Source organism: Lepidothrix coronata, unplaced genomic scaffold (assembly GCF_001604755.1).
Source record: "Lepidothrix coronata isolate B3197 unplaced genomic scaffold, Lepidothrix_coronata-1.0 Scaffold28, whole genome shotgun sequence".
Classification (NCBI taxonomy): Eukaryota; Metazoa; Chordata; class Aves; order Passeriformes; family Pipridae; genus Lepidothrix; species Lepidothrix coronata.
The window spans coordinates 6,312,629-6,337,897 of record NW_016690208.1 but is presented as its reverse complement, the minus strand read 5'-3'; the positions used below and the strand labels follow the sequence as shown (position 1 = coordinate 6,337,897).

Genomic DNA, 25,269 nt, shown 5'->3' with positions numbered 1-25,269 from the left:
CAGCAAGACAGGGCATTTGGTGCTGATCCTCTTTGAAACACTAAATCTCTCTTTTTTCCATAGTGTTCTAATAAAGGTGTTTTGGTGGTTTAACCAGACATCCACTGTGCGTCTCCTCGAACCTGGAATCACAGCTAGCAAAAACTCCACAAACTGTCATTCCTGTGAGGTGTTGATGTGCATGGGCTCAGGTCACAAACATCATGGAGAGATGCTTTATATCCTCTGGAGATCTGAGGAACACCCTGAGGCAGGGAGCTCGCTTTGGGGGACAGTGACTGCGTCTGCTTTATCAAGGAGAAAGAGGGGCTCTGGTGCTCAGACAGAGTGAGGAAAGGCAGCAGTGAGAGAGCTCCTGAGAGATGAGAGGAAAAAGTACAAGAATAATATTAGAGCCAGATTGCATCTGTCTTTCCCATTTTTCCCATTAAAGGATAAAGCTTTCCATCCGTGGCTGTTGCACAACAGCAGAGCTGCAGCCAGCGCGGCAGCACCACGCGACCACAAACGCAACAGACCAGCGAGCAGATGGCCCAAGTTTTCGCTGCAGGAACCTGGCAGTACAGAAACCATCTCTTTACTGGATTTAATCATGCCAGTCACAAGGCAGGAGGGTCTACAAACAACCAGCATAAGCAGTTCCACATCAACTTACAGGAACACAGACGCTGAGAAAGAGGAAGCACGTTGTGTCCAGCTGAGCCCTGGGTGCCTCTGCAGTTTTGGGGTTCAGTCAGTTCCAGTGCACATTCCCAGTCTGAATGACTCCCCACTTCACATCCCTTTTACTGACACGCAGCAGCACCTCTGAGAACAGCACAAACACCTCTTCATACCTGAAACTCTCTTCCTCCTCTTCCAACTCGTGAGGTTTCCCCAGCTTGTTCTGCCAGAACCTAAATAAAGCTGGAAAGTGGATTCCAACACTACTAACAGAAGGACTTTTGTAATCGTCAAAGGCCACCAGAAATTCAGGGACTTCTAAACAGCATTGACAAGAGATAGTGCCACAATGACTAGAGCATCATAATGCTAGAAACAGCACAAGATCAGCACTGGCTCTCTTGAATTTCCAGCCCCTTATAATTTGCCTGAAAGCAAGAAAAGGGCTCCCCAGGTACTTCATTTATCCCCTCCCTTGGAGGGACACAGACTATTCCTACATTTACACCTTTGCCAGCAACTTTTCCCATTCATAAAATGGTTCTTTCAGAAACTCTTGGGAACTTGCTTTACATCTCAGTGCACCATACCCTTGCCTGCACCACTTGTCTGCTCCCAGCTTCAACCTCTTCTTTCAGTTTTCAGAGCAATGAAGGCACCCTCTTGGACTGAAGTCAACTCTATTTCCTCTAATGAATTTAAATATCTCAAATAAATCTCCTACTTTTGGAAGTTTCAGTTGCAATGAAGAAGATCCCAGTGAGATCCTCTTCTGTCCTGACCTGGGCAAACACCTACTCGATTAGCTTTGGTTTAGCCACAGGTTGGTAAAGTTTGAGTCTATCTAGTTCTGATCTTGTCAGAATTGTATTTAAATTCTCTGACAGATTCTTGGCTTGCAGCTTGTTAACAGATCGTTGTTGAGGCAAGATGTTTGAAATTAGAGTGGTTTGGAACAGGAGAGACACATGGTGCATTTATTCTCCAGTTCAGTGATTATCTCTGCCTGGCTCCACTCCTAACACAAGTTCACCTTGGGACATTACAGGAGTTGCTGGCTAGTTTGGGAACTAGGAATATGCACTATATTCCAACATAGGAATATGTTGGAATAAGCACCAGACACAGCCATGATGAGGGTTCAGAAGCAATGTAAGTGCTTTCAGCTTCTGGACAGCTTGTGTTGCCTCCGGCCAGCTCTGATAAAAACTTGTCCCTTGCAGGGCTGGGGGATGCAGGGCCCCAGCCTCACCTGGTGAGACTTGACTTTCTGTAACTCCCTTGTCTTAGAGAGCAAAAAATTGCCTGGTGATTTACTCTGGTTACCCTGAAACAGCATGTTTGCCTCTCATACTGCAGGAGCAGGTGCAGGCTTTGTGGAGTAAAATTGTGCTGAAGATTTTGTTAAACATTCCAAGTCACCCAATATCTCTCTAGAAGGTCCAAGAATTCAAGATGTCATTTGGCACTCACACAAAGAGAAAGCACTGAAGACAAAACTGGGGAACCAGGCAGGTGTCAATGCAGACACTCAAATACCTGGGAGTTAACACATTACACACACACACACACTGAGCCCCAGTGCCCACCTGCTGAGATAACACTAACCTTCCTGGTATCCCAAGTAAGTTTTAAAAAACGTGTCTGGAGTGCTATTTAACTTCCCTGTCAGATGTCTTGTAGGATGATAAACCTGGATTGCAGCTTTGTTAAGGCTAGAAGCAGATTCCAGGACTGCTTTACGAAGAAATAAAGGGAAAAGTTTGCATTTTTCAGGCTTCAGCGCAGTTCATCGCAGCAGGTTGAGGTCTGAAGTGTGCAGCCCTAGATGTTCCCAGAGGATATCTCAGTGCAGAACTGACCTTTCTTGTGCTAGACAGAAAAGCTGAACAGGCCATTTGCTGTCTGTCAGGAGCCCACACAAGCACTCCTTTACATATTGGACCAGAACCTCAAAAATTAGTTGAATTTCTCACTCTCTTCCCCATTGTTTATTCTTCTAAATACTTCTGAACTTCCCAAGCTCTTCAGGACAGCACCACCCCACTGTGCCCCCTCCAGCCCAGCACAGTGGGTGCCCAGTGACAGAGGTTATGCCCAGTGACAGCCCCACTACCATCGTTGTTGTCAGGGTTTAGTGACATTTGCACTGCAGGGCTCTGAAGGACACAAAGGTGACACCCATGTCTACAGCAAAGGGCATCACCCAGGAACAAAGTTCACAGCACAACAGCTGTGGAAAAAGCCCATGTCAGATGATCAGAGAAAATCTTATGACTATCCACATAAACGGGACTGGAAAAAGGTATCCTATAAAGCTGAGAGGGAGAAACAAGGCCTTGTCTGACTCCCAGCCAGCCATTAACCAGCAATAGATGGAGCTAGTGGTGCACTCAGGTAGCTTTGAACCAGGGAAGAGATGTACCTGCACATCTGCAAGAGAGCCAGTCGCGTACCTGGGAGGATCTGGAAAGGCTCTATATTACTAGAAGGTAAAACAATAACTGCAGGACATCTGCTTAGTTGTCAAGGACCAAGAGGGAAATAAAGCTGTTGTCCCCTCTAGCTAAAACCTGCTGTTTCCTTTTCCCCAGACTCCCCACCACCAACTGCTCTACAGTTTGTATGCCAATCCAATTTTGACGCCTGTAAGTCACCCCAGAGACTGTTTATTTTAACTTTATCAAGTGAAGAGAAAAACAACTGTGTTAGAATGAAAAAAGAGCATCTGGCAGCAGGATATTCTGTCTCTCAGACAGCTTCCCAGCCTTACTGGTGTACAAGAACATGGGATTGCAGTTACCCAAGGGTTGAAAGAAGGGGAGAACAGGGTGCAGAGTGCAGGTTCTCTGTGTGTTTATCTTAAAGATGGTCTTTTGTGGTCTGGTAGCTTTTTTCTGCAAGATTGGCACAGTCAAGAAAGAGGCTGGGGTTTGGTTTTCTTCCCCGTGGCTGTTTTTGTTCTCTCACATTGGCAAGTATTTTTGAGCATTGGAGGGAAAAGCAGATATCGCCCAGTAGCTTTGCCCACCCCATCACTTTTGTTTGTTTACTTTCACCTGAAGAGCACCCTGGTGGAGGAAACTCATTTTTCAATAATTCGGAGGGTCACTGCAGGGATGCAGATTTGGGGGGACACACGGGACCCCAGTTTTGGTTTTGGGCCACCTGCTTTCTGGGCACTGTTCAGAGGGAGCTGCTCCACGGCTGAGCCACTGCTGGTGTGGGAGCCACCATTCCTCTTGGAATGAAAACAGGAGCTCCTCTCAGCAACGGCACCTACTGCAATAACACCGTGTTCCAAGCACGAACTGCCTCGAGAAGGAAGACACTTCCTTGGTAAAATACTTATATACTTGGAGAAAGTTTCCTTTAGGCAAGAAGCCAAGGAGCTACTCACGTTGTTGTTGTTCTGCAAGAGAAAGAGCCCCAGTAATTAACATCTAATGTGTGGAACAAAAAAAAAATTACCTTGTTTTATTTAACGGGTTTTTTAATTTCAGGCACTTACACACATAGAAGGCACATTAGACATGTGGTAGATTTCAGAGAATACTCACTACCTGTCTGCCTTGCTTTAAAGCACAACCTTTCTGCAGATGTAGCCAGAAGTTCTGTTCTCTATGGATACATCAGAACTTTACAGAGAGGCTGAGACAGGGCAGACCCAGATTAGATGTTGGACAAATGTTTTCGCTGTTTGGGTGCTCAGACACTGGAACTGCCACCCCGGGGGTGTTCAAGAGACGTTCGGAGGTGGCGCTGGGTGACGGGGGGCAGTGCTTTGGGGGTTACAGTGGCAGTGCTGGACTGGATGATCTCAGGGGTCTCCTCCAGCCTTTATGACTCCCCTATTCCCGACAGCCGCCCCTCGGCTCCCCCCGGCCCCGCCGCCATTTCGCGCCGCGGGCGGGGCGGGGCGGGCGGTGCTGCCCCGGAAGTGCTCGGGCCGCGCCCGTCCCTGCCGGGAACATGGCGGCCGTGTCCGTGCTGAGCGCGCCCGCCGGCGGCTTCAGCTTCGACAACTGCGCGCGGTGAGGCCCGGGGGGCGGGGGGAGCGGGGCCGGGCCGGACCGGGCCGGGGCTGCGGCGGGAGCGGGGCCGGCCTGAGCTGCGGGGGGAGCGGGCCCGGGCCGGGGGAGCGCGGGGGACCCCTCCGGCCGCCTCACTCCGCTGTGTTGCAGGAACTCGCTCCTGGAGGCCGAGCTCGCCCAGAAGGGGCTGCGGGTGCCCGCGCCGCGCAAGACGGGCACCACCATCGCCGGCATCGTGTTCAAGGTGAGGCGGGCGGGGGCGAGGCCGGGCCCGCAGAGGCCTCGGCCGCTGCTGCTGAGTCACCCCCGCTGCCCCCGGGAACGGCCCTGTGGAGAGCGGGAATAATTCTCCCTTCCTCTAGGATGGCATCGTCCTCGGAGCGGATACGAGAGCAACCGAGGGGATGGTTGTTGCTGACAAGAACTGTTCAAAAATACACTTCATTTCCCCCAATATCTAGTAAGTGTTGATGTTGTTCATTGTGTAATAAATGGTTAATTGTGTCCATTACTGTGTGAGGGTGTTGGTAATGGTACTGGGGTTTTTAGCTCTGTCCTTTGCTAACACCAAATATAAAGATGTGCTTGAAAACGATAATTTATTAGCAAGGCTTGAGGATTTGTGGTTTTCTATTTACACTTAGCAGGCTATCTTGTTTCATGCTCTGAAAATACTGACTGTATGAGAACTTATTTTCCTCAATTTTACAAAGAGAAAATTTCTATTTGTTGCATAAAGCATAGAGGCTTTTGCCTCTCCTGCCCTTCCCACCCTTTCCTAACTTGCTCCCAATGCTTTTCAGTTGCTGTGGTGCTGGAACAGCTGCAGACACTGAGATGACAACTCAGCTGATCTCCTCCAACCTGGAGCTCCACTCCCTGTCCACAGGACGACTTCCAAGGGTTGTCACGGCCAACAGGATGCTCAAGCAGATGCTCTTCAGGTAACTGAGTGGGCTTCTTGTTTGTTAACAGTGCTGTTAAAACCACTAAGTAATGCTTAAGGAGCATTCTCCCTCAGCTTCCTTACCTTTCATAACGAGATTTTGTAATTGCTCTTTGCTTTGTAGGCTTTTGAACTGAGGTGGAAGAGAAATCAGAGTTTTAGAGAATTGGTACTATGGTTGTGCCGTGGTGCAGTGATCACATGGCAAAAATAGAAAGGTATTAATTTAATAGGCTGTTGATCACACCCATGAAGAACTGTTGTGTACCTTTGGTGAGATGGCTGGGCCAGTAATACTGTAATGTGCAGGCTTGTAAAACTGGGAGTTTTAAGTGACTTGCAATAGAATCACTGCCTCAGAATGTCTGCTGGACACTGAAATAAACTGTATTTTTCTAAATTTCTTAATTTATTGCTCCCAGCTGGTAGAAGTAGCCTGTGTAGTACAGAGCTACACTGGGTGGTTGTGGGACAGTTCTCCAGTGCCTGTGTTGTGTTAAATAGAACCACAGCTGTATTGTGTGGTTTCAGACTCACAGACAAACCTTGCTCCCAGGTACCAAGGCTACATCGGCGCTGCCCTGGTTTTGGGGGGAGTGGACGTGACGGGCCCTCACCTGTACAGCATCCACCCCCACGGATCCACAGACAAGCTGCCCTACGTCACCATGGGTGAGTGACACCATGGGGCAACACTTCAAACTGTTCTTTAAAGTGCTTTTGTTTGAACTCCGTTGTTTGCTGAGAGCTGTACGGGCCTCGGACTTCAAAGATGAAATTGTACCTGCGTTTATGAGGCGGCTGCACTGTTCTGTTTCTTTACAAACACGGGCTGGAATACTGTTTAACTCTCAGCTGCTGAAAAGCTGGTGTTAGGAGCTTTGCTGTGTGTGTTCCCCACGTGAGAATTGTGGGATTCCCAAAAACTTGCTGAATGAAAAAAATTCCTCAGAAGTGTGGTTTGCATGTAGTCCTGACTTGTGGTTCTTATAAATTTCACTTGGGGAACTTGTGTTTCATTTGGAAGCCTCGGGCAGTTTTAAAGGGAAGCTTGTTTTTGGTAGAGCCATGGAAGTGTGATGGGAGAGTCTGAGTAAACATATCAGAAAACTGATCTGAAGTTGTAGTGTGTCAGATTAGTAAATTGGATTCAGCCCATGCCTGGGGCAGCTTTTATGCTGGTTCTGCGATGGGAAGATGTAAATTCGTAGATTTTCGTTAGTTTTTTCTGCGCCTGGTTGGCACCTCTGGATCAAACACCTTGGTAGGGTTCTCCTGGAGGGGTGAGGGGTGTGTTTCTCCGCGGGCTGTTGGCGTTGCTGCAGTGGTGCCCGTGTGATGAGCTGTGATGCCCCGGCGCAGTTAGCGCTGCAGTGGCGGCGGGAGGCCGCGGGATGGCGCCGCTGCCCCGGGAACGGCCCGCGCGGTCACGTGCCGGCATTGTGCGGGATTGCTCCCCTGGATCCCGCATCCACGGACCTGCCCCGCTCCCGGCACCACGGACTGCACAGCCGAGCTGTACCGGGAGCTGCCCGGTACACACACACCAGCCACGCACCTTCCCCTGGGCACACGGTGACCTTCCTGCTTTAGTACCCCAGTGGCGTTTCTGAGCATCCTGGCTGCTCCTCTTTCCCTCCACAAAAATAACATAGTAGCAGGCTAAGCTCAAACGAGTAGGAAGTAGCATATCAATGGATTAAGTTCCTTGTAGCTTAAACTTTGATTTGCTGATGGCAGTACCAGGCCTGGCTGGTGCTTACACACTCCTTTTGGTCACACTGTCAGACAAAGCCCATCTCAGCATCACTGTCCTTTACCTTCCCACTCACGGTGCACTGATACTTCCTCCAGTGACTAGGAGATAATTTATATGCATAAGCTAATAAAAAATTAGCTTATCCATATAGACAAAAGATAGAATTGAAACAGCAGAAAAACTATCAAAAGTCAAATCATAGACAGCAGTTGGAATTGTATTTCAGTCTTATTTAGCCTGCTCCATTGTTTGTTGTTTTTTTCCCTGAGTGTTCTAAAGGCAGTTTGTTTAAATCAGGGTAGGTATTTTTGGCCAGTTAGCTTCTGGAAATTCAGTATTAAATAGGAAAGGAGATTGAGAGGTTGGATTTTATTTTGGTGTGCTGGAGTTTGTCTGTGGATGGACAGAGTGGTGTCCTACCTTGCAAGGGAAATTTAGAAGCTACTCAGTGCTTACTCAGGAGTGAGAACATCAAATTAAACTGTTTATGCTGACAAAGGACAAAATTGGATTTCAGCAAACGATGCAAGATTGTCTGATGGCTTGGCTTGTCTAGGAAAGCTTCTGGCCAAGACTTATAATGAAATGCATGCATAAAATTAAAGCACTTGGAGTGTGTAGTTGAGCTTTCGGAAGCAGGCGGAGTGTTCAGGAGTCTCTGGTGGCTGGAGCTGCTCCCCTGGTGCCAGTGGTGCTTCATATTCATAAATCAGCTCTTCATGCACTGGCAGTGTCGTGCTGCAGAGCAAGCACTCCCACTGCTGGGAGCCAGCCCCCAGCCAGGATCCGGCTGAAAAATGATCCCAGTCCGTGGGGCTGCGGAGATCACGGAATTTTTACCTGGGATGAACAGCAAATTGAATAACAATGAGTGTGTGTGAATAAATGCCCTGTCAGGGAGCCCTGGCAGTGATGGATTAGGAAGTGCTAAATGTTGCTCTCTCAAGGCTCTGCACATCCTCCAGTGTGGCAGGTGGGGTAGCAAACAGGTCCTTGGGTGAGGAAATGGACTGTACTTAGCAATAAGAACTTGTCTTCAGTGAAGGTTCTGCTAAAAAGATCCAGTTCATCTGTTTTAGAAAAGCTCCTGCAGTTACAAAACACAGTGAAAATTATTGTCAGCTGGATTTTTTTGCTATGTATCAATAATTATCTTTCACTTTAAATCACTACTGAAGTGGTACAACTGCTCAAGTGAGGACCAGACAGTATTTTTAAAGTGAATTTATTACAATTGCATCCAGGAAATTTAATAACTTTGTTGTGAAAATTCAGGAAATGACCAATGCTACTTAAGAAAACAATAAATTCTCTTATGGTCTCATAACTCACCTGCTTCATGCCAGTCATCAGACTGAAAAGCATTTGTCTCAGAGTAGAGCTTTACCTCTCAGCTTCTGTAGTTCTTTAGAATTTGCTTGGCAGTCAATATTTTTATGTATTTAAATACTAGATTAATACTTCCTGAATATTTGTTTCTAAAGTGCAGCTTACTGAAAATGTATGCAAAAAAATTTCTTTGGAATTGAAATGACATCTTTTTCTTGATGGTTGTGTTTCCAAGGGTACTAAATGTAACCATTCATAGCAGTTAATGGGTTTTGAAGATCCAGCTGAAAGAGTTTTTTCCCTGAATGTTATATAATAGAAATAAATGATAACTTTACCAATTATTCTTTGTTTTAATTCTTACTGCTCACGCACAGCAAAGAGAGAGAAACTTTAAACATGTAAAAAAAAAAAAGTCCAACAAAGGAAATTTCCTATTTCTGCATTGGCTGTGTGTTGACTTCAGTTTGAAATCTTAGCTAAGATAAATACCTGGTTTGGTGTCTCTCGAATCTGGGCTCAGGTAGAGACACTGTTTAATGACACGTTACTGCACAGCTTTCCTGAAGGTTCTGGCAGATTTGAGGCTGAACTGCTGCAGCTTTGGAGGGCTGAGTCCGAACTGGCAGTGACTTAAATCAGTTATTGTGTGTATGAGGTGGGAAATCCATCCCTAATTAATGGATGGTGTTTTGCTGTGTTTGGATTTTATCTTTCTCCAGACATTATGTTTGGGAATTGTGAAGCTTGTTTCTACATAAAGGCAAAGCATGCTTGTTAAAAATGAATTATTGTGCAAGTGCACGGACAAGAGAGCAGCTGTTTCCACACATACAAACAAGTTCTCCATAGACCCTTAATATCCAAGTTTTCTGTGTTTTTATAGGAACTGCAATAAGAAAACCTTATTGCAGTGTTTACTTAAGTTCCCAGATTTTATTGCCTGCTCTCCTGTTACAATGCAGCTTTCACAAGGCAGTTGAAGTACTTGGAACATTGTGGGGTTGTGTGGATGGTGTGTGGAGTTTGCCAAGGAGGGGGCAGTCGGTGTGATGGGACAGTGGGGTCTCAGCCCCGCTGGGCAGTGACTGTCCTTGGCTGCTGTGCACTCCTGTGTGCCAGGGGCTGTGCCCATCCCCAGCAGGGCAGGGGGCCTGCCCTGGCTCCTGTGCCACAGGTGGATGTCTGTGTGCCAGCAGGATTTCCCACTGCAGTTCCCATTGCTGTGGGCACACAGCACGTGGTTTGTCTTGGTGGAGACCCTGGGAAGTGTTCGTCCATCGCTGTGAACACCCCGGGCTTACATCTGGTGCTGGGAACAGTGAAGAATTTTCACTGTGCTGTTTAAGATAAAATCTGTTCTGTCAGAGAATGCTTCGCTGTGCTGGGAGGCTTTTGCTAAGGCAGTTTTTAACTGCAAGCTTATAAAGCTTATGTTTGGGATTTATAAGCACCAGAGAAAAAAGCAAACGAGTCTATTCAGCTTTTCCAGCTTTACTTCCTGTTCTGTTAGAACCTCCTTAGGATCTGGGTTTTCAGATGTAAATGTCTACATGTAGGTTTAATTAAGTTAAGACTTTCAACAGCTCTTTGAAAATTTACATTGTAGGACTGTCTGTATTTAGTTATTTAAAGCTGATACTGGATTTGGCATTTATTGTGTCTTGGTAACATAGTGGGATAAATAATTAAGTGTAATTCTTTATGTATAAAGGATTTCATGTGCTGTAACGTAAGATTCCCCCGCCTTTTTAGTTTTTCTTTTTCCCTTAAATCTGCTGAGTTCCTGCCCATTGCTTCTTTTGGGAACTTATTTTAAAAAGGAGCTGGAGGAATTAATCCAGCCTGAGCCATGTGTTATCAATAATTTTTACATGTCAGTAGAATTTTTAAGAAATTAAGACCACTTTTTCTTAGCTCAGTAGCTAATGTATTAATTTCAGTCAAATTGTGCATTTATACCTTTTATATTTCATTCTTGCATATTTTTTAGTCTTTGCACTTTAATTTTGTCAAATAACCCTTCTCCAAGGGCAGGATTGTTTCCCAGCTTTGAGGATTTCCGTTCTGCTCACAGTAGGCCCTCATTTGGGTGTAGCAAGAATGTGGGCTTGGTTTGAGACCATAGCTCAGATATTTTTTTTCCTCATTAGAAATGTTCCTATGTCATTCCAGAAGAATTATTATTTTATGGTTCAGGTCCTGTGTTTGTTTTGGCCCCCACCTTATTTTGACCTTGTTTGAAGGATCAGTAAAATTCCTTTTATTTGTGATTTGCTCTGTGATATCAGCTGTTTCTATCAGCAGTTCATTTCTGCTTAAAAATCTGTTTTATTCCCAGTTTCAGCATTTAAAAAATGGAGTTGTGTATTGCTCCAAGGTGTAAATGAATAGTCATTGCCTGTAATACAAGTACACACTTAGAGTGTCCTACTGCTTTTAGATGTGATGTATTTGGTACTGTAAAGGTAATGATCCTCAACCACAGCAATATTCTGTAACAGGAATATCTGTCATATTCATCGGGATTACCATGTTCATTGATTTGTGTCTGTAAATCTGCTGTTTCAACCCTTTAAATTTGATCTATAATTGGACCTCCTTAAATGGTTCAGCTAAGGTAGTCTGTATTTTCTCAACAGTGTCACTGTCAGCTTCTCCTTTTTCATTATACATTCAGCAGACTTGATAAAATCAGCAGGACACCTCATTTGAAACTGTTTAATCGCTGCCTTTTGCTTTCACTAAACCATTGAGGTGGTCAAGCGATATACACAAATCATTTTAAATAGGAAATATGGCTTTCTCTGTGACCCAGCTAAACAGATAGCAGTATGCAAAACAAGTTAAAAAGTAATAAATGCCAAAAAATCTTCTAATTGGAGTAAAAAATTGCAGGTAACTTTATTCACTCCCCAAAAGTAGTGTTCTCTGAAATATGGGTAGGGCCACAGACAGACAAGATAATCTTCCTGAAGGCTCACTCTTTCAGAACAAAGCAAGTTTACAGTTTCAGATAGTATCACCCTGCTTTTTGTATTATTTCATGGAAAGCCCATTTATAACCCTGCAGTCCCAGTGCTTTGGGCAGAGGTAGCTCCTGTTCCATCACTGCACTTGCACCTCGTCCCTTCTGGAGAAGGAACATTAAACTCGTGGTTTCATCTCTGTCACTTTGTTCATCTGTTATTGTTCAATGTAAAAATAATGGCACAGAGTAAATGCACAACAGACTGTTTCCAAGTTCCTGGGGGACATAAGCTGGTGGCAGCAGCCCCTGCCCTGCTCCCATGGCTGGGTCACCCACCCCACGTGTAGGGTGACAGTGCCAGGGTCGGAGCCATCTCCTCATTCCCACATCCCCTCTCACGAGGGCAGGCACGGGAGCAGGGCAGGAGCACTGGAGTAGGGATTCCATTAACCTCATTACAATATCTGATGTTCAAACTGGTCAGAAGGAAAGGGCTCTCAGGACAGGACCGTGCCAAGTGTGTGCACACAAGCTGCATCTCTGGGCTTCAGTTAGGTGCTGGCCTTAGCACAGACACTTGGAGTGTGTGGTGAGCTGAGCTGGGCTTCACTCTGGTCTGTGCTGCTGAAATGGGTTATACTTTTTTCTAAAAAAATACCCTGTGTAACTCCACTGGCTAAAGGAGTGTCCTGGTGTTGTCCCCACAGGTTCTGGATCACTGGCAGCCATGGCAGTGTTCGAGGATAAGTACAAACCCGACATGGAGGTAAGAATCTTGGGGTTTTAAATCTCAGTGTTTCTTCCCTCAGTAATCCCTGTGATCACAAGAATTTAAGAGATTTGAAGCTTTAAAGAAGTTAAAACTGCTCTAGTTTTGCTGCACTTAAAATATACTAGTGCCAACTTACTGTAAAGTTGTAAAAATTGATGGATAAAATAAATTTGCAAGAAGCTATATTTCTATGTGGAAAAACGTGTGCTTTTAATGTAGATGGAAGCTTTAAAGACCTACAACTTACTGGTTATAGCTGACTTCAGGAATTTACCAGCCCTTGCACAGTCAATATTGCTGGTTTTTTATCCGTCAGTCCTTCTCTCTTAGTCTTGAAAAGAGAATGCTACAAAAAGTGTTCAAGTAGTACATGAAACAATCCTGGTTGATTTGGTATGTTCAGAACTAATGTCTGCAATTTAACATCTGTTGAAAGCTGATTATCAGAAGACTCTTAAGGTTGTGGGGTTTGTGTTTTGCTGCTGATACTGATAAAAATTGAAAAATGTTTGATTGGTTGTTAGAATCATTCAGGAGAGCTAAAATCTGAGTGTCATAAGATCAGAACAAGCTGTTCAGTTACAAATGGATGCAGTGCATTATTTTTGTATTTTCTGTAGTATTTCCTTACACTTGGTTACACCATGTTCAGTGCTCCTAAACTAAACCCTGAAAATCCAGTTGTCTCCAGACCCACTATTGATGAAAATAACCCCGAAGCAATTACAGGGCTTTCTGTAACTCTATTTTGTAAAATGCCTCAGTAATGTCAAGCCCTCTTAAACCACATTAATCTCTTCAGACTCTCTGCGAACACTTCTTCTCATTCCAATTGATTAATAATTCCACAGTAAAGGAGAAATGAGAATTGAACACAAAATTGAAAATTGAACCCATTAAAAATTACTTGTAACACTAACAGTCAACAATCATTTCAGTCTAAAATGCAGATAAATCTTGCAGCTCTCCAGTATCCCTGAGTAATGTGGAAAAAGAAGTTTATTTGCATCAGCAGAGGTCTTCAGATGTTCCTCATTTTTGTTCTGCAGCTGCTGTGGGTCAGTTCCTCCCCTTCAAGTGCACTGTGTTTTGGGGTGAGGGTCCCATCAGTCCACTGAGTTCCTCTCTATAAAGCTGATAGATTAAGTTTAAAATGTAAAGTGATCTCTTGTACCCTGTCACCTGTCCTGACGAGGCACCATGTCTAATACCAGTTGATTTAAAAAAAAACCCACCTTGTTTTGAGAAGTTTGCATTAGTTAATTGCTGAAGTGTTGGTGAGAAGCAGTTTTCCAACTCCCCCTGGCCCTGGCTCCTCTCCTGTCAGTACCTGTGCAGTAGCTGTAGGTGTGCAAAGTTCTGGACACACAGGAGGATCAGGGTTCCTGTGTTACCACGGTGTTTTGGGTGGTATCTGAAGACTCTGGGCTTCTGGTCCTCAGTGTATTTATAAACGTTACCAGAAATAGTGGAATACTTTTAGTAGGCACTCGAGTGTCTTGGGGAGGGAGCGTCACAGCAGATGGCTGATAGAGCCACTCCAGAGAGGAAGACTCTCTGTTTTCCCCTCTCCCCTCACGCTGCTGTAAGAATGGCAGTCTCCTTTTCCAGCCTCCTGGGTGACTGTGCACTTGGTGTGTGTGCTGTTCCACTGAAAACATGGACTGCAGATCCTGGGAATCAACAGCTACAGCACAACAGTCCTCTTTCAGAGATACAAATGGCAAAGAGCTGTGCTGTGCAACTCACATTTTCATCTGATTCTCAGCTAGTTTTCAAGCTTGTATTTTAAGTCATTTTCTGTGTAAGAGCAACCGAAAAAGGCACCAAAAATTGGTAAATCTCCAAATTTTCCTATTTAGAAAGGTCATCCTCATTAAACTGTCTTCACACACAACCATAAGTGGCAGCAGATAGTCACTGTTATAACAAGCATGCAGAAATGCAGCCTACCAATTTGTTGAAATAGATATTTAGATTTTGAGACTCGCATGTACCTTAACTCTTCCTTTGGTTTTCCTGGATAATCTGATATCTATCTAATTCAGGAAGTGTATTAACCAAGCCAGCAAAGTTTCAGGTGCTAAAGCTCAATTGTACTCTTAAACACTTCCTCATACTCTGTTATGGCTGCCAGCTTATAATATTTACCTTTTAAGTCAGAGATGTTTTTTTTTACAGTAAATTAACAAAATAACAAATATTTCTATTGAAGTAAATCCAAATTAAATCTGAAGTACGCCATGTGTATTTTACATAAAGCTTCCTATGAAATTGCGTTGAAAATAAACTTAAAATTCCTGGAGATTAATTTAATAAAATAGGTAGAAAATTATTATTTTTCTGTCAAGATCAATGCTCCTTTCTCTTGCACTAATTGTCAGAATATCTTCCTAGGGCTACTGGAGGGTAGTGGTGTGCTTCAAGACCATCACATCACAGAAAAATGATTCAAAGGCAAACTGTCCTGCACCCTCTGGTATCAACTTGCAAATTAGCATCTGGAATGTAATTAAACAAGCTTAATGAAAGTAGCAGCTGAATACTACTGGAAAAGACAATCAGCTTTTTTGCCTCTGATATATATTCTGTACTATTGAAGCTGATCACCAAACGCATCGTGTGAGCACAGTTAAAAAAAAATTAGCATTTATTTGAAGAATAGGAACTGTTTTTCATTCTGTTATGCTTTTGGCATGCACTGGTGTCCCAGGAGAGCCATGCCACAGCAGATAGTGCACAATATTTATAAATCCATGACAGGCAATAATAGCAACTTGAAAAATTCTTTTGCTAGAATTTCAAGTTGAGAGCTGCCAAAAGCTGAGAGGATCAAATCTGCAGTGGCAGCTGCTGTGCCCTACAGTTAGAATTGTAGACTTTGAAGATGCTCAACTAAAAAAAAAAAAAACCTAAAAAAAAAAATAAAAAAAAGACTGCAGGCTTAGCCAATTTTTGCAGGTTTCTAGAGCCCTGGCTCTCTGCCTTTTGAAGATGAGTTGCTGAAGCTTCTCCCAGTGCCTGAGGCATGCTAACACCAGCAGGATGTGTTTTTTTCCATAGACTTAGTGTGTCTTCAGATTTAAGTAGCACATGCTTTGTCAGTGCCAACTGTGATGGTCCTTTCCCTGGCTGTGGTGCTGGGAGATGATCCTCACCCCCGCCCCTCCGAGGGGATGGATGGGGACGGCTGGGGACGCCCCCAGTGCCACTTGTGCAGCTGATTTATGGAGGCAGGGCTCGCTGGGGAGCCAGTGCTGGCCTCTGGAGGAACCATTATAGATCGCTGAGCATGGGAACACTTTCAGCCCTCAAGGCCTGTAGATGCTTCAAAAATGTAATGCCAAGCACCTAACTACTGTGGAACAATATTAATCTGTCATGTGGGCAGCTATAGATCTGCTTTAAAAAACATAAGTGGAAGAACAGCACATCTAATGGAGTGTTTTGAGCTCAGATCTTTCATTGCAGCCAATTTTTCTTCCAATAGAGTCGCCACGTGGTTTTTAAACCTCACAGTCATTTTGCAAATGCGTTTGTGCCTTCTGGTGTTAAACAATAACAAAGAAATACTGGATATGGAAACCGTCGTGGTCTGGGGAAAAAAGTGTCTACAGAATTAAGTGCTGGAATTCTGGGTTTATCTATCCTCTGGTTCTTGAATTCCTCAGGAGATGGGGAGAGGGGATATATTTTATTCTGGTATTTGATTTCTGGTGTTTGAAAAGTAGAAGCTTTTTGTCTGTAGAAGAATTACTTGATCCACAGTGGAGCTGTGTTGTAGCCTTCTTGTTTAAGCAAGGAAATAGGCTGCTTGTAACTTCATTTCTTTTCTGTATTTCATCAAAAAAGCCAGGTTTAATAAAAAGAGGCTCCAAAAGGATGAGGACCAGTAGAAGCCACAGAAAGCAGAGCTATTGCAAGGAAAAGGAAGTAAATCTTGGAGTAATGAGTTCAGGAGCATAGAATAGGTGGAAAAAAATGAAAGGAGATAGTCTGGCAGATAGTTAATAATTATTTCTAGGATAGATCACTACAAATATGTGAGATGATATTTACAGTCATTTATTGTACCGTTTCTGAAGTGTGGCAGGAAATCAAGTGTTACTGAATGAAAACAAAAATCCCTGGAGGGTATGAACAGATGAAAAGCAGAGTAGACTGTTCTGAGTGTGTTCCACATGGAACACAGCTCTCTCCCCTGCAGCAGCTGTGCTGTCCCCAAACCTGCAGCTTGCTGTCCCACTGGAGGGGTGTCTTCCTTCCCCTGTTGGCCAGGTTTGCTTTGGTGGCCTTTCTGCAGTGATGACTCTGCTCCCCTGTTTGGGGCCAGTGTGGGTTGGGAGCAATCTGGTGAGCAGGTTGGGCGGGCAGGTTTGGGAGAAGTGTTTTTTGAGGTACTCGTGAGTATCCCCCTATATCTGAGTGAAGCAGCTGAGGCACGGAGAAGCCTTTCCTCTGGATGCTCCACGTGCTCTGGGATCTTTGCTGTACCGAAGTGCAAAGTAGCCCGAATGCAGCTTTCACTGTGTACCTCTTATTTCACTAAAAAATGCATCAGGCACATACAAAGTACTATGAAAACATGTCACTTTCTTCCATTTCTAAGCAGCTGACACATAGATCCTCCAAACGTTCCTGTGCTCACATTTCCCACTGTCCCTCAATATGGTGGAATTGTTTTTGTTTATTAACCACGGCAGGAATAGTGAGCTATTTTTGGAATCTGTCGAAACTCTCTAATCCTCAACAATAGTTGTCTCGGTGGTGTCGTGCGGGGGGCTGGGCGGGTGACAGGCTGCAGATGAGCCCGTGTTCATTAGTGATGGAGATCAGGGTGGCTGCGCCCCACGGGCTCAGGTGTGGGACTGCGGCCGGTCCCGCCAGCTGACACCCCTTAATGACTCTGCGGGACCGCACCGCTCGCTGCGAGGGTCGGCTCAGCTCCTGCAGACAATGGAGATCAACCAGACGAGGGGAGTTAGGCTGGAGAGCCTGCCTGAGATACTCGAACCCCTGCTGGTGTCAGACACGGAGATTTAAGGAAATGTGGGGGGGAAATCTGACTGGGTGAACAGAAAGCAGGACTTTGTGTTTGTGTGCCTTGGGTGTTTCATTACCCGTGACAGGAACTGAGCCTGTTAGTGGCATATCTCCACTCTGTGCTGCCAGAGCTCGTGGCACTGCACTTTGCAGCTCTCCTGACATAGCTGTGTTAGTGTCTCCTGCAGACACGGATTTTCATGGGTAAATACCAGGTGTTAGTGCATACAGTCAGCCAGAAAATAAAGGCTTATCGTACCTGCTTCTTATTCTTAGGTTAGATAACAATTATCCTCTGGTAACCTGGTTTCTGCCTGACACGTTGGACAGTTTGTACAGTTTTCATCTTCTTTCACAGAATTGTGCCCTGGATTGATTTCCTTTGTGGAACTGGTATTAAACAGGAAACGTGGGCTGATTTGGAGTGTGCCAGCTAGGTGTGCTGTGGAGTGGCTGGGATTACAGGTGAGGTGTTTGGAGGTGTCCCCTCTGAATGGATCAAAGCCCAGTTTGTGGGACGCTGCCCAAGTACCAGTGTGTTGTTACCAGTGGTACCCAGCAGTGTGCTGTTTGCAGACTGTATTGAGGGAAACAAATGTTGCCTCCGTGTAAATTGGGCCTTGCTGCATGACAAAGAGCAACAATTTCTTCACCTTTATGAAAGTAACACTTAAACTTTGTCCATAATAATGTAGACAAGCCGGCCAGAAGCAGGGCTCTGTGTTAAGAGATCATTTCACTGCACAGGGTAGGGGGAGGACAGGTAATTATTTTTGATGCATTTCTCAGGAGCAGGTGTTCCAGTTTAAATTGTTCCAGTTTGTGTATCTCCCATAAGTGCAGAACACAGGCAAAATGTACTGGAAAATATTTCACATGGCACAAAGCCCGAGCGCTGCTCCCGCAGCGAGGGCCGGCCAGGCCGAGGGCAATTGCTGTGAGGGAATGGGGATGAGGCAGAGCTGGGAGCCAGCCCGGGCTTTATGGAGCATTTTGGTGTATTAGGGAGGATAAATTACCAGAAAGCCCAAGGCTTCCTTTCCAAATAAAATGTTGACCTTCATTCCCTTCCATCCTTTTGTCAGAGGTAAAGCAATAGTCATATGAGCAGAGATTTGCTTTATTCGAAACCAGATGCATTACTGCTTGCTATTAATTTGTTTATATGCAGTAATATCAGGTAATTGTCACTGTAGTCTCTTGCAGGGTTTGCATACCTGGGGGGCGAGGGTCGGTGTGTGACCATAGGGCAGCTCAGGGAACAGCAAACTGGGGCTCTCCCAGTGCCAGGGGAGATTTACAGCTCTGGTACTGCTGAGAGAGTTCTCATTTTGAGAATCTGTTCCCTAAAAACCCATGAACTTCACCCATATGCAAGAGGTGATGGATTAAATGAGTTTTCCTGTTCGTTCTTGGTTCAGAGTGTGGGAACAGTATTAAAAGAAATCTCATAGTTGTGAGAGGAGCTTGTAATTTAATTCCATGCCATTGGAAATATGGATTGTACTAATCCCCACGTAGGGAATGACATACAGCAACTAATGTTATTGAATAGTAGTTCCGAATCATATAAGTTCCTTGCCTTGGCAGGTAATTTGACATAAATTGTTAATGTAAATCCAGGTTAGTGGGGAAGACATTATTTTACTAAAAAAGATAAACTGCTGATTAATTCAGTATAGAACTCAATTACAAATTGAAAGTGTCTCTGCGGGATGCCAGTACCCTAAAGACAGCAGATGTTGAATTGATACTCCAGCATATTTCACCCTGGTATGAAATATTAACGTGGTTTATTATACTGGTGTATGATATCAGAGAGGGGGTGGGGATGAGACTGGGCTCACAGGCAGCTTCCTTGGAACAGGGAAAAAAACTGTTGTCTCTGAGAATAATAATTAGGGACTAGAGAGCAGTTTGTTTGGAAAGTTCTTACTAGAAAATGGTTAGAAAAATAAACATTTACTGAGGCTTTAGTCACAATGAAGCTGACGTAAAATGCATAGGTCTAATATGAAAAACCAAGAAATAAGAGACAAGGAATGTCATTCCTTGCTTCTGAGGCAGCCCTGGGAATGCACACTTTTTGGGGGAATTCTGAGTGGTTTGAAGGTCACAGCCCTTTTCCAGCACAGTCCAGCCAAATCCATTCTGACTGCTGGAGCCTTCCAGCCTCCCCTTACAAGGAACACAAAGTACTTCTCAGATTTGTCCTCTCTGGACTTAGAGCAGACCTGAGCACCTCTCACAGTTATGGGCTGATCTCCACCCCACAGCCCCCACACAGCCTCTCACACCCCGTACTCTGCTCATTGCTCTCCCAAAGTCTAATTATGCTTCTGGAGGTGATTTTGTCCTTCAGGAGGTATTTCTTTCCTACCTCCAAATTCCCAACACTCCTTTATGGATTTATTTTTTTATTATCATTGTCCTTCCTGAAGCTTGTGATTTTTTTTTTCCTTCCCTTCTCTTCCCACAGGAGTCTTGAGGATTCTCACTTTAAGTAGGATCAACTTTTTATATTATATAATTTGAACATATTTCATTGTTGTAAAGGACTGTTGTGATAAGTATTTGCATTTGTTTATTTTTACAAAAATAGTTGCCTGCTTATATTCATGTTATACAAATATTGATACAAATATTGATAGTGCACTGCATTTCAAATTCTTAGAAGAATTGCTGTTGGAGAACTGCACTGTGTGTATTGCATCTCTGACAGCATCCTGGTGACCTGCAGAAGGGATTCATTTCATTTTGGTAAGAATTAGGAAAAAAAATAATTTCTAGAGTTTTTAAATCTGAAAAAGGCATTTCCTGTTTAACTTGCTTGTGGAGCTACAAAATGTTGCAGAAATAATGTTCCCAAAGCCCTTCCAGCTGCTCCCTTTGCTGCTGGAGCATAATGATAAACTTGTTTACAGGCTATTAGTAAAGACAGTATTAATGTAATGTAGAAATACCCTCATCTCCTGTAGGAAAGTCTCTTTTTTCCTCCAGTAGCACTTGAAGTCTGGAAATTGCTTAAGTGAGAAGAGAAACTTGGTTCAAGTCATATACAAGAATAATGTGTAAAAGTTGCTCCTGGGTGCTGTGTGGGACTGGCGGCAGAGCAGCTGTGAGAGGTAATCCATCAGCCCTGAGTGTCTGCAAACTGCAACTCTCCAGATAACAGGTTTAAAGTAAAGATTTAATACAGGCTCTATCTGCTGTGATGTTGCAGTGACAGTTTAAAACTCATTCTCTAAATCTCAGCAGACTTTATAGCCAGCAGTGGGCCCATATAAAGCTTAATGGCATTACAACACATAAATCATCTTTTAAAGACGCTACCAGTAGCGCCAATATTAAATGCAGACAATTGTCTGTGTTATAAATAATTTATCAAACACCGTTTCAGATTAGCCTTCCATGCTGAGTTATTTATTTTAGCCTTTACTGCCCTATTCCTCAGGCACCCTTTGGAAGCTCCGTTGCTGGTCAGTGTAATGAACTGGGGTCTGTTCCCCCAGCACAGCTGTGGTGACCATTACCATGGAGCTGGACCTCGCTGCCTTTCCCAAGCGCTGCCCATTTGTCAGGCGAGGTAAATGGAGCTGCACATTGGAGTCCAGGGACACATTGTGGGGTGTGATGGGGACAGACAGATCGCTCCATAAAGTGCTGCTTGTCACTGCTCGCTGCCCCTACAGTTCATCACTCGCTGTAATCTCATTTAAGGAGCACTCTGGGCCCCACAGGAGGATATTCCCAGTTAGCTTGGTCTTTGCAACCATAAAGCAGGAAGTGCTCCTTTTATATACTCTGAACTTTTAGGGTTTTTTAAGATTAATTATTACAGTGGCTCATTGAGGCCCCTGTACTTCAGGCTGTGTCAGCAGTTTCCTGCTGGCCCCCTATTTTGTGACTGGAAACAGCAGCCCTTGCTGAACTCCATGCAGGATTTTTCTGGCTGTCCTGGCCAGCTTTCTAAATTGTAAAAAGAAGAGCAGGAAACAGCACCAAGGCAGTTTCTAAAATGACAATTCCTGCAGGTTCACAGACTGGGCTGCACTGTGGCAGTGAAGGAGCTGAGGTTACAGCCTGGGCTCTCTGTGCAGTGGCTGCCTCAGTGCACTTACAGCTCTGCTCTGCTGATTGAACTTTAATGAGTATTTTTAGAATTATTTTGATAACAGTAGGTTGATAGAGTACATTTTTAAAAGCAAATAAATTTTAAATTAGAAGAGTCTGTGAGATTTAAAGTGTTGTCTTAAAAAGATGAAATTAAAAGGAAGAATGGAACAGACCTCCCCCAATTTGCTGTAGTATTCCTAAACTCCTTTTCTTACACTAACATTCACGTAGCTTAAAATTATTCTGGTTTTGCTACCACTTAATTTTTAAAACAGATCTACGCATACTTCTTTGGTTCATTTTATTTACTTGCACTATAGTACTAAAATACCCTTGGTCTGCAACAAATCAGTCTTTTATCAGTTGAGTGAGGAATTACTTGCTTATCATGGTTTTATTGCCAAAAACACTGAAGAAAATGTTCAGGAATTATTTTTACAGCATGGCTGTATTGTTCTAGTCAGCTTAGTAGGAAGCATAATTTATTTTTTTTTATTTTATAAAGAGTACTAGTGGTGGAACTGGCAGTGAAGTAGGAATTGCAGCTGTTTCTGTTGTTCACTGCAGGCCGTGTCCTGCTCCAGTCCCGTGCCTGCTGCACAACCTGGGACAGAACAGGCCCAAACCTCCGGGTGCAGGGATGTGCTTCTGGTTTATTGTTGCTGTACTGGAGCAGGCAGTGTTTGCAGGCAGTTCCTTACACACCCTGGAGAGAAGGAAGGGTCTCACGGGCACTGCCTTGGGCTGGAGAGGCTGCTGGAAGCCCAGTGTGTGTGTGCACGTCTGTGTCTCCGTGGGCACAGCCTGCTGTCCTGGCACGGTGACACTGCCAGGCCACCGGGCACAGGGACAGGCTCAGTGCAGCTGAGGGGCAGGACGGGCCCTCGCTGGGAGCTGCAGAGGGAGCCAGTGCCACTGGAATGACTCGGGAAGGCTGTCAGTGCCACCAACTCTATTCCTGATGCCTCACAGCAATACCAGTCGTGTTTTGGTGGTGGTGGTGAGAATGTGATGATCAGAGATCTGGTGTGATATTCTGAGGGGTAGTCAGAGGAACCTGAAATGTTTCCATGTAAAAAACACTTCTGTGAATGTCCTTTGTGTAGTGTGGGCTCTTGCACTCTGGTTCAGGCTGTTTCAGGTCTAAATAGTAACTGTTTCAGTCACATCCATTACAGTAGCAAAGCTTCACTTTTTCACTTAAATAGTAAAAACTAATTGCAGTATTTTGACAGCAGTACCTTGTTTGACCGGTGTTTTCAGCAGGTTTCTGTAAATTCTCTGCATTTGTGCTCAGGACTGGAATTACAGCTGGTCTGCAGCTCAGCTCTGTGCAGAGCAGAGCTGCTCCATCTCAAAGCTCCTGTTAGGATGAGCAGATGAATTTTGCAAACCAAGCCATGCTGCAAAATGGTGCTATATTTTGGTGCTATAAAGGCTGATGAAATAGCCCTGACCTGAGGAAGCCCTGTACCTGAACTCCAGTGACTCTAATGTGTGTGCAGCTGTCACACGAGACAGGCAGCTGGAACATACACGTGCACAAAAGCCTGGAAGTTAAAAATGGTAAAATTTATTTTCTCCATTCATTAAGATTAAAAAAAAAAATAAAATCTGAGTTTTGCTTCCTAGACTGTCTTTAGCAAGTCTGATCCATCCTGGGGTGGTGGAGCATGGGCAGGGTAAAGGGTTGTCCCTGGACAGTCCCCCTGTTCACGCCCTGTGGCACTTTGGTGATGGTCCTGGGAGCTGCCAGCCCTGGGCAGTGACAGCCTCTGAACTGTTGCAGGAGGAGGAGGCCAAGCAGCTGGTGAGAGACGCCATCGCAGCCGGGATCTACAACGACCTGGGCTCCGGCAGCAACATCGACCTCTGTGTCATCAGCAAGAACAAGCTGGACTTCATCCGGCCCTACGACGTGGCCAACAAGAAGGGGGACAGGTGAGTGACCCTGAGGCTGTGTGTGATCCCTGCTCTGCACTGCAAGTCCTACTTTTGCCAGAGAGATCTCTGACCTGTGGGTGGATTGCAGCTGAACAGAACCAATGAGTGGCTGCACCTGCAGCTCAACACAGGCTGGCAGAGGCACGTGCAGAGAACAGGGGAAGTTCTTCCCTGCCACAGTTTTACCAGGCTCTTGAGTTTTAGGCAGTTTGAGGAAGTAATGGAGTTTTGTCTTTGCTGCCCAGACCACTGATTTCTGTAAAGACCTTTACAGTTATGTGGCAATTTTATTTTTTTTTTTGTAATCACAGTTTTCTAAAATTGCTGGTTTATCTGAAACTTTGTCAGTTAGTGCAGTCAGCTTAGACTTTGCAGTAGGCACAGTTCCTTTACTTATTTTGGACTTTTATAGGAAACTTCTAAAGGTGATCAGTTCTAAAACTCTCAGGCACAGGGTGTGACTCTTGGGGATGGTCCTGTGCAGGGCTAAGGGTTGGACCTTGTGCGTCCCTTCCAACTCAGCATATTCTGTGTGATTCTGTAAAATTTAAAAGCAAGTTTTCCCATGTATCATCTTCCAGACTAATTTTCCCCCATTTCTTTCCCAGGTTTGGCAGGTACAAGTGTGCAAAAGGAACAACTGCTGTTCTCACAGAGAACGTGGCTCACCTGGAGCTCGAGGTGCTGGACGAGACCGTGCAGACCATGGACACGTCCTGAGCTCCGACTGTGGCTCTGTCCGGCCCAATAAAGAGGCTCTGCCCCCTCCCTGTCTGTGCCTGGTGCTCCTTCCTGCTCTGTCCAAGGTGAGGCTCGAGCAGCAGAGCTGCAGCAGCTCCGTCCTGCAGGGCTGGGGCTCTGAGAGCTCTGTGGGTGAGGGCAGGGCAGAAAACCAGCTGCCTTGTTACCTCACTCCAGGAGCAGAACAGCAGGAGTAAAGCTGCTCTGTGTAAGCCCCATTGGACAAGTTTTAATTTAATAGAATGTTCTTTTCCTGATGGAAACAGGAAAAGGTATGAAAACAATGAGCAGTGGTGGTTCTGAACTGCTGCCCTTGACCTCCAACAGGCACTGCTCTCCTGCCACCCCACTGCAGGGAAGGAACTCTGGGGATCAGGGGATGTTTGTGTTATTTTTGCCCCATTTTCTGTAGGTAGAGACAGGATACAGGGCAGATCCAGCATCATTCAGTTTGACTGTCTTGTCACTTACCTCCATTTACACCTGTTTTGTCCTAAAATGCTGGGCTTGTACCACTTGAGTTAATGAGATTTCAGGCTGTTTCATACAGTACTACATAATCCTGAAAAAAACCAGCCAGAAGAACCCCCTACAGAATTATTTTTCAAGTGAAAAGGGGAGGTGTAGCATTGACAGGCAGCCTCAAAAAGTGAACTGGTGCCAGTCCCCAGCCTTGGCATCCTGCAACAAAGATCCTGGAAAACCAGCTCTGATGTGCCACAGTTCAGAGGGTAAAGACTCTCGTGGTTTTCCCTTGGGACAAGTGACAGTCTCTCTCCATCCGTCCATTTGCTGGAAAAGCAGCTACACACACACCACAGCTGGCAGGAGCAGTTTCACACATATTTAGGCCTGTTTTTTTGGGGGGGAAGTTGTATTTCCTTTAATACTGCACTTTATAGTTTTTTAAACAAAGATGTTTATTTTGGAAATAATTTTTTTTATTTATCT

At 44.8% G+C, this 25,269-nt stretch overlaps 1 protein-coding gene across 1 annotated transcript; it reads left to right on the top strand.

Moving 5' to 3' along the window:
- Positions 1-4,612: 4,612 nt before the first annotated feature.
- PSMB7 (proteasome subunit beta 7) lies at positions 4,613-24,351 on the top strand. Its single transcript, XM_017810152.1, has 8 exons — positions 4,613-4,697; positions 4,848-4,941; positions 5,060-5,157; positions 5,501-5,641; positions 6,200-6,315; positions 12,410-12,468; positions 23,423-23,574; positions 24,186-24,351. Exons 1-8 carry the CDS (start codon positions 4,636-4,638, stop codon positions 24,295-24,297), a joined length of 834 nt encoding a protein of 277 aa, XP_017665641.1. The 5' UTR covers positions 4,613-4,635; the 3' UTR covers positions 24,298-24,351.
- Positions 24,352-25,269: the final 918 nt, after the last annotated feature.